This window comes from Danio rerio, chromosome 20 (genome assembly GCF_052040795.2).
Source record: "Danio rerio strain M-AB ecotype USA chromosome 20, GRCz13ab, whole genome shotgun sequence".
NCBI lineage: Eukaryota > Metazoa > Chordata > Actinopteri > Cypriniformes > Danionidae > Danio > Danio rerio.
In genome coordinates, this window is record NC_141040.1 from 10479425 (window position 1) to 10492403 (window position 12979).

The window sequence follows — 12979 nt, forward strand, 5'->3', positions numbered from 1 at the left end:
TGCTTGTTTAAATTCAACACACATAAATTGTTTACAACCACTACATTTAAAAAAAAAAAAAAAAAAAAAAAAGAGTTAATCCAAGGAATCAACTTTGAATAATTTTTTTTCAGTGCATTTGTGATGCAGTATGGTTAAAATATGGTTCAGATCACTCAAACTAAGATACTATAACATTGAGTTAAGTGACAAGCCTTTATTTCATCAGCAGAAAAAAGATGAGTAGAAATGTTATCACAAGTATATCATGACAGCCTCACGTCTAGTGTTCAATGACTTGTTTAATTCAACAGTGATTTATCAATACAAAAAGAAACATGTAGCAGTGCAGGTGAAGCGGAACTCGCTGAGCACGCCGCTGTTCATTCGCTACGCTAGATATCAGGCCTCAATATAAAGACCTCTCAACATCAACAGACAGGACTTTTACTAGGAATCTCAATATCTACAATATCTGTTTGCTGAGGAGAAGATTATTTGTTCATTTGCACCTCATTTCTAATGAAGCGTTACTGTGGGGGATTACAAATCGAGCTGCTTTAAATAACACATGTTCCTCTATTAGGAACAACAAACAGTAGCAGCGAATTGCAGTTTATTCTCATAATAGAAAAGAGATTTTGAAGGGCATTTCAATATTCTCTTCAATTAGACCATATAGTATGCCATAATTAACAATCAACTTTTAATCAAACTTCACTGTGGCAGTTACAGTTTATCTGTGAATATTTTTTCACACACTGATGAGAGACCTTCCAGTCCATAAATCAAAGTCATTGATTAAATGAAGGCCCTTTTTTATGTTCAGTGCAATCCATTGCAGAGAAGATGATAGACGATCATCTTGGCTTGGTCCCAGTTCATTTCATCCCATTAGCCCGTAGCTATAACATGTTCATTTTGGTCAGCTTAATAGAGCAGGTTCAAAGTCTGTTGATCTGATCAATAGAGTGACCGTCACAGTCTAAAAACTGTCCGGTCGATCATGACTCAATTAGAAATTGTCCTTCAAGGTTTACAGTGAAAACGCTGACAGGTTTAGAATGTAAATAAATACATAGTTTTGTTGGTCAAAGATACTTCTGAAGAATTTAGGCTTATTCACTTCATGAATGATAAATGTAACAGTGATAATATGTGTTCAAACCAACACCTGATACAATAATTATAACGCAGTGCATATCTTATTATTTCGTCTGCCTCTTTAAATGCGTAAGATCTAAAGCAGGATGGATTCTGATTGTCTAATTTTATAATTTTGGGTATCGTACACAAATTTACGCAAGCCCTGTTGGCAAAATAAGAGAAAAACAAGTAAAATACTTGAAGAATAACAACTTTTAGAATTTACAGTTACGAAGTTTAAAGTTACAGTTATCGTTCTTGATGTGAAAAGGCCTTAGCCTCATGAAACAATTGCAGTTACGCAAAAATGTATTAAAATAGCAATGTAGGATGTTGAGATGTCCATTGGTCTGCTAGCTTAAGGTAAATCAGTCAACTAGCTTCCCATGAAAAATCATGTTGGTCAATTGGTCAGTCCAGCAATTAGAAAACTTTAAAGGGTTAAAAACTATGTCATTAGCTTGCTTCATTTACTCACCCTCATGTCATTTCAAACCCATTAGACATTAGTTCATCTTCCAAGCACACTAAAACATATATTTTGTTTCGCTTAATTAAAAAAATAATAATAATAATCCACGTAAATTTATTAAAATATTAAGTGTTAACCTAATCAATTTGTGTTGGGACAACATGAATGAATTGTTTATGAATTAAACATAAATATTGTTTATGGAAGTCTCTCTTTTGTCATTATGTTTGGTGAGGTGGTTTATATGATGTTTATCTGTGTAGAATTCCTTTAAATGAACGTAATGAGCATCAACGCTACCTGATATTCACAGTGTATTGTACGATTAGTTTCAGGTAGAGTTAGTTTCAGTGTGTTGGAATAATTTTATGGTGATTATATCCCTATATATGTTTCTCGAGATCGCAAATTATGTAGCCAGAGCTATTAATGACTGCATTTCATCTTTAAAATGAATGCTATGGGATGGTATTGGTATGAGAACGTTTCCTTTCTCGCTAGCCAGCTGACGGCTTACCTCCATATGGAACGCTTTTCTACTGATACCAGTTTGTCCAGTAGCTCGCTGGTGGACTTGAGACACAGAGCAGAGTTGACAAGGACAACGGTGTTAGAGTCCAGTAAAGAACAATTTCAGAAGCCAATAAATTAAATAAACAAGTAAATAACAGGGTGAGACTTTGGTCAAAACTGAAAATGTGTTTAAACAATCAGGCTGCCGTAAGGGCTTTTCTTTTTCTGAATTGCTTTTTAAAACACTGCGGTTGAGTTTAGGGAAGTGGGTGGGTGGGTCAATCTGTGCTTTGTAAATCCCTATTGGTTGGGTTTAGGGAAAGGGGCGGGTGGAGGGAATCAGTTGGTTGGTCAGTCAGTCAACAGCGGCCTCTGGTGGATTTACGTGAGAGCAGCAGGCTCAAATGGGACTCACAAGAGAAACTTGACATCTGAAAAAGCATACTCAGCGGGCTCAGGTGGATTCACGAAAAATAAAACTGCAAAAAACATAGCTTGTGGGACATATTTTGCTCTCTCCAGAAATGTATATAGGGGTACATAATCAGAATGAGCCTTGGTGGAAAAGGGGGGATGATTTGAGATGCGCCCTGAATTTTGTAAACTCAAATGTTTGTAGTTAAAAAAGCCCTAAACCTGTTCATCATAAAAAGCAGTTATGCCTCTTCAGAAGACTTGAACTAAAAGTACATGACTCACATGAGTTTATTTTCTTTCATTTAAGAATGTTTTGAAGTAATAGACTTTTGAACAGTTTGTAAATGGGGAGACACATTAGGGTGAGTAAATTAGGGTGAATTGTTTTTAGATTTACTTTTTTTAGTAGATATTATTGGTCCAGTAATTTGTACATTAAGGCTTTGGAACACTCTAAAAACAAACAAAAAATACACTTAATAATCATTAGGAAATTGCTACTTAAATTAATCTCAAGTTCATCTCTGTTTGGACAGTTACTTTGAGCTGGAAGGCAGTAAAGATGTGTCTGATGGTGGAATAAGAAATGCAGCCTCCCAGACAGCATGAAACAGTCGTCATAGCAACCCCCACCTTTTATGCTGAGCTCATTAAAAGCAAAGCCTTGACCTCCACCAAAAACAAGCTGCACTTCCTCGACCGAGGGAGAGGGAAGATTTATCTTTATGAAATCACTTATGGCTTTTTTTTTTTTTTTTTAAACGTGTGATGAATTTTTAACTCAAACTTAAATTAAAATGGGTGATTGTACAATAGGGCTTTTCATGTTGCACTTAACCCTGGGTCACTGTTGGCCTAAACATCAATTTTAACCCTGGGTAAAGGAATGTATTGAATATGTGGGATTAGCACTGCTTATTAACCTGGGTTATAAAATGTGCTGCCAGTCAATAGGTGACACTATTAGATTGTATGCCTTCAAGTCAAGTTGGAAGTGTCATATTTACGAGTTAACACATATGAAGTTCAGTGGAAAACAAACTCGTTGGATTTTCTTCAACCCCTAAATTTCAGAATGGTGTATGTGACTGTGAGAAAACATGACAGATGCAATAGATGAAGCATCAGCATTTATGATTATATTACTGTTATTTTTGTTATTTACATATTGTCACCTTGGAATTATAAGGTTCTATCTGCATTCTAAATGATTTTGAGATGTTGAGAAGTTTTTGCATTCTATAGCAAACAGTATGTGTGTAACATTTGTTTTTTAAATAAAGTCTTAATATCTAAACAATATCACATCCCATAATGTAAATAAGTTGTCATTTAGTAAGAATATTTCAATAACTCAATTTTGACAAATAATTTCAGATAGAACCTTAGAAACCTAAAGTGACGATACATGCTAAGTTTCCAAATATTATATATGGTGCATCTAAAAATATTAGATAATTTTTGGCAGTTTTAAATAAATCATTTCACAGCAACTAAATAAATCATAGAAAATCACTCTGTAAAAAGCGATTAGTTTCTTTAGTTTTTCAAAAAGAATGAGTAAACCTGTTGCCTTATAAATGGTAAGCTGACTTTACTTTAAAAAGTAAACCCATTGTAACTTGGAACTATTGAGTCGACAACTTAATTTGTAGACTTATGTGAATAGTTAGATAATTTTAAAGCAATGATTTATAGGCGACACAGTGAGTAGCGCTGTCGCCTCACAGCAAGAAGGTTGCTGGTTCGAGCCTCGGTTGGGTCAATTGGCGTTTCTGTGTGGAGCTGGCATGTTGCTTATGCCGCTGCTTAAAACATGTGCTGGATAAGTTGGTTGTTCATTCTGCTGTCGCGAACCCAGATTAATAAAGGGACAAAGTCGAAAAGAAAACTAATAAATGAGCAATGATTTACTCAGTATTTTTTAAATGGTCAACTAATCACTTTGTTTTTACAGTGAAGATATAATAAAAAGACAATAGATGCAATGCATTCATATATATATATATAATCAATGATCAGTCTTTAAAGATATGGCTGGAAAACTTCTCTCTCTCTTGGTCATGATTCAGCAGGCACTACTGACTTTCACATCTTAAAATGAATAAATAAATAAATAAAAATTCTATTCATCCACAAATAATGAATCCACAGTTACTAATCTACTATAACCTCCCAGAAACAGCTCATATGAGGCTTACCTTGCCATTAATATTTTGAAAAGATGCATAAGTCTCCTTTGATTGCAGCAATATTTAGAAGCCTACTGGAATCCATAATCTTGACTACTGGAATGAATTAGCGTTATTGTTTTTATGCTTTTGTTGCACAATGTGGTAAACAGAAAGCTCATTTTACCAACATTTAGAAAATATCACAGTCATTTTGGCTAGTCTGCACATATTTTATTGGTCATCTAAAAAAAAAAAAAGTGCTGAATCTGACCAAAGTGACTTGACTTACCAACTATTACCAACTTGTAAATACAAACTCCTCAGGATGACTTGAACAAATACTACAGCAAATGCTTACTGGCAGCCAATCCCAACAGACACAACATCATAAGATGTTAATATCAAGTTAGATTTAGATCGCCAGTGTCTAAGGACAACGTTATTTTGATGTCCAATAACGACGTAAAATGACGTCGATATTTTGTTGATTTTGAGTTGTTTTGTAAAGTGATCAAAATTCAACGTCAAGTCAACATCTTAAACCAATGTCTTTTTGAAGTCAAATACTGATGCTTATTCATCAAGTATGTCAACCAAAATTCAACGTCTGATAGATGTCAAACTGGTAATTTCCATACAACATCCAGCTGTAACATCGATAGACGTCGATATTTTGTTGTTCTAAGGTTGCATTAAAAAGTAAGCAAAATGCAAAGTCTGTCCGACGTTGGACATTGACCTGACGATGGGTTCTGATGCAACACGATTTTCATTTTCTAAACAAAATGCAACGTCACATGGCGTTGGGGTACAATGTCATGTTGACGTCCTGTGCCTGCTGGATCAGTACACAGTCATTTAGTGTTTGTACTGGCTTTCATACACTAAATGAAATAAGGAAGAGGCTGTCTCATTTTTACCATTATAGTCTATTATAATGCTAACTGCAGTTGGCAATATATAATATACTATGTTTCTGGTTGCATGACGTGTCTGTCCAATGAGTGACACTGACACAGCAAATATGCAAATAAAGATGTTAACCCAGGGTTGTATGCTGTATGTACAATGTGAAACGTCATTGTAAGTATACCCAGGATTCATTGTTGACCCCAAGTAAACTATAATCATTATAAAACCTAAAGATTCAGTTTAGAGGTTACAGGGGTTAGAGTGACCCAGGGTTATTAAGCTCCACTGTGGAGAATTATAAGAGATTGTCTTCAAATTGATGTGTATTGGGGCAATATGTAAATAAATAAACAAATCAACCATGATTTAATAAAGAAATGCCCCATGATTTAATACAATTATAAGTGCTTAGCTAGCTATATGTTTCTGATAAAGTGTCTTGTTCTCTGCACTTACATACTGATGAACTTTATTTTATGGTTACTTAACCAAATTAGATTCAGGATTCATTTCAACTTCCTAATCGCCGCTCTATAAAGGTAGTTGGATGACTTTCAGAGACCAGCATTTGCCCTCTAGAGATTTAAAGCTTTACAACATCATCGATATCACATACTAAAAGCAAAACACGTACAAATTGTTTGGCAGTATAAGTCACTATAGTCTGAAAACAAGAGATGTGTTGTTGTTTTTTTTTCGTTTAGCAATAAACAATCTAGTTAAAAAGTTACCATCATGAAAACATCAATTAATCAAAATATAGTTTCTAAATACCCTTCTGTGTTAATAAAATGAACAAATTAACAACTAAGACTGCGCACATTTTTTTTTTTTTTTTCGTAAAAAAATGCGCAGTGTTCGTTTAATGAGGCCCTCGAGTTCCTTATTTTGGGAGACTCAAATATGAAGCCTCCAAAGTTCATTTCATTTGCACAGATCAGAACGTAAAGGCGTAGACAACTCCGACCACTACGATGTTGCCGATGGTGGCAGTAATAGCGATCCACAGCCAAATGGCGTCCCGGGACAAGGGCTGCTGCTCCTCCTGCTGGCTGTGAGCAGCCAGAGCGGCGGCGTGGACACTTGCGGAGGAGTTGAAGAGAGAGTGATCCGTGCTGTAGTCATCGTGAGGCGACGAGTCCATGAAGGCTCCTGTCATCACCGGGATCTAAGATGGAGAAAGGCAGAGGAGCACACGACCAAATGATTCCATTAGTGACACTCGGATGTGCATTGTGGTCTGGTTTTATCGACATCCTGCAAAAGTGAAATCCCTGCTAGGCACAATTACAGCTCAAGATCATATCTGGAAGTGCACTTAGATTGGTTTGGTTCTGCCCTGGAGAGAGCAGGAATAATTGTACCATGTAATGTTTTCAGATAAATGTTTACTTCTGATGTTTTTTGCTTCAATATTTTGACATGTTAGCAGATAATGTAAATTAAATCTAGGACCCAATTGAGTAAAATATTATTATGCAGGAAGTGACAAAAACAAGTTTTACATTAATTGGTATCATTTATGCAATACTACTGTCTGATGTCTTTTATTTTGTGAAATGTATTCAACATTTAAAATCTCATTGTGGGAATATTTTAATTTAATTATACACAGAAAAAAATTTCCAGAATGTTACTGTATTTTTTAACAGTAAATAACTTTAGTATCACTTTACAGGATTTAACTTTACAAATTCACAGTAATGTGTTGTATTTATAATTTTATTGTGAAAATTAAGGCAGGTAGCATGATTACAGCAAATTACTGTAAAAAAGGTTAAATCTTTTGCATGTTAGTAGAGATATTCAATCTCTTTTTTATGTCATTCAACAAAGATATTAATACAAATAAACTTTTGTGCTAGTATTGACACTTTTTATTTATTTATTTTTTTGCTATTTAGCACAATTTGGTTGCATCTTGAAAAGTAACTTACATTTTTTGGAAAATCATCCTGTTTTGAAACGACATGAGTGTCATAGAAAATTTTTACTTTTGGGTACACTACACCTTTACTATTTATTTCTACAAGGTTAACATGGAAATATGAAATGATTTTTGATAAACAAAACTTTGTGCTTAGCCAAAAGCATAATAAACTGGAACAAAATTAATTGATTAAAAAACACAACACACTCAACATGATTTCAAAATCAGGGTAAATCAGGCATGTGATCAACTTATTACAAAAAAGAAGGAAGACCCCCCCCCCCAAAAAAAAAAAAAAAAAAAAAAAAAAAAAATATATATATATATATATATATATATATATATATATATATATATATATATATATATATATATATATATATATATATATATATATATATATTAGTGGTGTCAATCAATTGAAAAAATTAACTGATAAATTGCACCTTTTTTTTGAAAATTAATCGCGATTAATCACATTTAAAAGACTGAAATTTGTAATTTTGGCTATTTAAATGTAAAATTATTGTAAACACAAGACAAAACTATTTAAATTCAAAATATAATAGTTTATTAGATTTTATGTTTAACTTGTAACAGATTTATTCATGTAAACAACATACCCACAATAAACCATCAAGATCCTGGCTTGACACCCACATTAATTGCAGAAATTAAAACACAGGCTTGTTAGTGACATTTGAATTTTAAAACAATCAATGCCAATAAAGAAAAAAAAATTGTTAGAAGTTACAAGTTACGAAATTACAAGTTGGATTCTAAGTGGATTCTAAAAAAAAAAAAAAAAAAAAAAGCCAAAATACAGGCATTGCGAATATGGAAAAATTGTAAAGTTGTATTGCTGTGAGTTGAGAACTTTAATTCTAAAGTAGAAACAGTTTTACTCAGTCCTCTTTTACATTCAGTCAGTTGCTAAGACAGTGCAGTCTGTTGACATTATCGGTGGACAATGTGGAACTTTTCTTTTGAATGATGCAAGCTGAGAGTGCAACGCAATCTCACAGCAATTCGTGACTTTTTGATTTAGTGGCACGACAGGGCAGGCGGAGCATCTACCTTCAGATTCAACACGCATGATCGCGTTTATCAAATTTGCTTAAACTAAGCGTTCTAAAGTATGGCTGCAACAACAACACGAAGCAGACACTTGCGTGTAAGGGGGAAACACGTCAAACTTAACGACACATTTGAGGGCTCATGCTGAAAGGCAGATGAATGTGCTGTCTGACAGCTCGCGACAGCTCATGTCACTTTCTGAGTACATTTACATAAAGACACCAATACTTTGATTTTAATATGATTTAGATAATACTCTTATTAAGAGTCTACCATGTGAGCAGCGATTTTTGTCTACCTTAAAGGACCACAGAGTCACGAAATGCGGATGTTTTTTTTTCCGTTCACCATGCCATATCAAATTTCATTAAAACAGAAGTCCGAAGTTAAAAATGAAACACCCTAAATTGCATAAAACTCTGGAGAAAACTCTGGAGAGCCTGGTGTTGCGACATTAATTGTTTTATACTCAAACTTGCCTTCAAAAAGCGCTTCCGTGGCTTTATCCATATTTCTTTGCACGTTGAACACACGTCGACCACAACAGGAAATAAAAAAAAGCAACTGTGTTAATTGCGTTATTTTTTTTTTTACCCATTTATTATTTCAAGTTAATCGCATACGCTAATGCACAAATTTTGACAGCATATATGTTGAAAGAGTCACATGCTGTATTTTTAGGATATAATTGACCTAAAAAATTTACTTTCTGTCTTCATGTCTGCAAAATCACACATAACTTGAGCTGACCGTCATCTGTTACTGTACCACAGGCAGGGCGGCCGAACGTGAGCCTCTGAATGAAGTTTACTTTAGTGAACAGAACCTGCATAGACTATGAATAACAGATAATAAAGTTGTAAATAACATTCAGTTTGTGGCACAGAGTGATTGTTCGGGAGCCGCATGGCAAGTGAACCGCTCTTAGCAGTGAAAATGAAACCAAAAGCGCACAGTGTTGCCAGATGTAGCTGACTGATTCCAGCCCAAACAGTATCCAAAACCCGCCGAAATGCAAAAATACCCACCCAGTCTTCTGTATTCATGAAAATCACGTCAGTGACAGATTTTAAGCAGAAAATGACAGATTGTAAGCATATGTCTCAAACACAATATTTCAACATCAGAATTATCATTAGCTTTAATGACCAGGACAAATCTAAAGTCTGTTCAAGTCCATCATTCCAAGTCAAAATTTTGCATTTTATCCAACAGTAGACCTACACAAAGCCTATTGCTGTTTTACGATATGTTTGAGAATAACAATAATAAAAGCCCTTTATTTTATATCTACAGAATCATGAGAAAATCGTGATCTTTATTTTAGGCAAAAAAATTGTGATTCTCATTTTAGCAAGAATCGTGCAGCTATAGCAGACACTAACCCGCTATAACATCATCATCAATGACTAAATCTCCAAAAGACCGATGGAAACATCAGTGAAGTGTAGCTCTAAAATGGACATGAGACTGAAAAAACTCTGTGGGTAAAGTATTGATCACAAGCTCTCAGATTGTGATCACATCTCGGTTTTGTTCTGTTGATATGTAATCCAAATATTTGTAGCTAGAAACAGATGAAAATATAACTTCTATTAGTATGACTACGATGGTGAGGGCTTAAACGGAGCAGTGCTCATAATATCAAGCGAAAAAGAAAAAGACAGCTGTGAAACATAACCTGCTTTGTATGTTTGTAGGAAACACAGTTTAGTTTAGTTTAGGGTTTGTGAGTTATTGCTGCCTATGACTGTCAGATATATCGAAACAAAATCAACTTAACTCTACTCCTTTAGCGCCCCTCACAGAGCTTGATCCACGCTGGCTTTTTTCCTCTTGGGTTTTTGGTTTTAAAAATGGAATAATTCCACTACCCCATCCAAACTTTAGGATGCCGGTAATCAGATTTGCACAATCCATATGCACAATGCTTTACGCAAATCGCAAGGGTCGCCCTATAGAGCTCAGAAAAAACAGAAATACCAATTTATACGGAAAAAGCACATCCCTGCCATATGTCAGATTGAATAGCGAAGGTAAGCCTGCTTCACAGTAAAATATACTTCATTTTACAAGATAACACTGTAAAATCACAGTAATGGACTTTACTATCTATTGTGAAGTTAAACTTTATGGCTGTAATTTCACAGTAGTTTAATGTAACAAAGTCACAGTAAATTACTGTGAACTACCTCACTGTAATTTGAGGTGAATTTACACATAGTATTTTTACTGTGAAAGTAATGCAATTATTAGCCAGTAATTTACTGTCAATTTAAGGTAATTTATTATTATTATTATTTTTTTTATTTTTTTTTTTTACAGTGTACACACACAAGAAACGAGGCTAAATTTAGATTGTCTGTGAATCTACTGTGGATGTCAAAGAATAGCCCAAAACTAGTCTAGTAATCAAATACACAGTGACTTCACATGTGTAGTCATACATTTCTGTTGGGGCTGCACGATATTGGAAAAATGTAACATCGTAATGTGTTTTTTTTTTTTTTTTTTGGCGATATATATTGCCATTTGAATAACATTTCACCAGATGTCTTAGTATCTCTTATTGTAAAGAATTGAGAGTACGTCTTCATAAAATCTTATAAACAATCTATACAATTTTTGGGGTTCCCTGACACATTTTCATTGCTATTTTCTTTGCTATTTGCAGTGCATTTCTTTATTTGCATGTGTTGCGAGTATTTTCATGCTCAACAATTTATAAATTCAATCAAAAAAAAGATACAATTGAAATAAAGTGTTTTATCGTTTCCCGAGTCTAATAGTATTCAAGCACAGTAACTGAATGATCAAAATAAAAATAATTTAATGAAGTTAATCCTTGTTAAAGTCACAAATGGTACAGTTTCTTATGCCTGAATGCTTTTAAAAAACACTATGCAATCGCAGGCAACTGACATGACAACTCAAAATTGCATATCCTGCTAAATTGTTTTATTGCTTATTATTATTATTATTATTATTATTATTAATATTATTATTATTATTATTATAATTATTAATTTCTGTTTATGTGATGACTAGTTTAGTTTTAGGCTATTCTTTGACATATACACTGACAATTAGGGATGCGCCGATCCTGATACTTGCCAGCTCCGATAATGCAAATCTGATATTCCATTCATTTATAATTCAAACTGCATGTCGCGTTCATGACAACACGAAAACTTTCTCCAAGACTATTTGTTCCTGTTAATGTAAGTAATCAGTGGAAAATTTGCATTTAGTTTTGCATTTTTGCATGGAGATCATTGCTGTTTTTAAATCATGTCGCGCTGTCTCTTAGATCAGCAGATCACATTCACAACACTTGAGTAGAGAGGATTATTACCTGCTCTTCACACACAAAGTAGGCCTACCTGAAACTTTAAATGAGAAAGGGCTCAATAATACATTGGACAGATTCTCAATGCACTGATTTCTTCCCATCGTGCTGCTGTTTTAGAAGTGTCTGTATAACGGAGGGCTGCGCGCTGTGTCAGTGATGCAATCGCTTCATTCAGACACCGGCTGTGCAGACGTGGCATGCGCCACTTCGTATGATTATTCTTACAATAAGTTTGTTCTCTCATCCCTTCGACTGAGTTTATTGCTCAAAGGGAAATACTTTAAAGTGCTGCAAATAGTTTGTAAAGCCTGACGCATAGATGAAGAAGCAGGTAACAACTGACTTATATTTGTATGAATCAGTTTCAGTTAAAATACTAAAAAAAGGACCACAATTTCAGCCAAAAGTCTTTTATAGGTCACATGAAATTACATTTTTAGATGTTATCAGATGTTAGTTTCGAGGATATGTATAAGCTACTGTGCTACAAAACAGTGACAAAACTTGCATTTAGAACTTACAAAACCCCAATATAAACTTCTAAAGCTTGCACTTTGCCTAAACAGATCAACAAGTTTTTTGACATCACCTCATACTTTCTCATCAAATCTTCTGAACAAGCAAATGCTCTATAGCAAGGGGGCCCAATCCAGTTCCTGGAATTCTACCTTCCCGCAGAGTTCAGCTGCAACCGTAATCAAACACACCTTTAATTGCTCCTTTATATCCTACCAAGTTTGTGCATTAAACAATATGATTAGACATTAAAAGAAGCAAGTGATTCATTTAGGTCATGTTTTGATCTTCAATTGGTCTCACCAAATCATGTGATGCGATTTTGCATATCAGAGTTCACCAAGCCTAAACTTTCCAACGCCGGGAACTGCGAAACCTGCCACACGACCTTGTGTTTCTGGTCTGACGCATTCGTGTGCGTATGAATGGAAGTTTATGGTGGGGGAAAGTGTTGTGACTGCAGCTTTAGTTGGTTTAGTTGTGTTTGATCA

The 12979-nt window shown here is 34.5% G+C and overlaps 1 protein-coding gene across 1 annotated transcript in view; it reads right to left on the bottom strand.

Moving 5' to 3' along the window:
- Positions 1-261: 261 nt before the first annotated feature.
- LOC137488617 (uncharacterized protein C14orf132) overlaps positions 262-12979 on the bottom strand; it is a 74864-nt gene continuing 62146 nt past the window's right edge. The window contains exon 2 of the mRNA XM_087298045.1: positions 262-6781. Coding sequence (XP_087154171.1) covers positions 6551-6781 — 231 coding nt within the window. The 3' untranslated portion in view covers positions 262-6550. The remainder of the gene's footprint in view (positions 6782-12979) is intronic.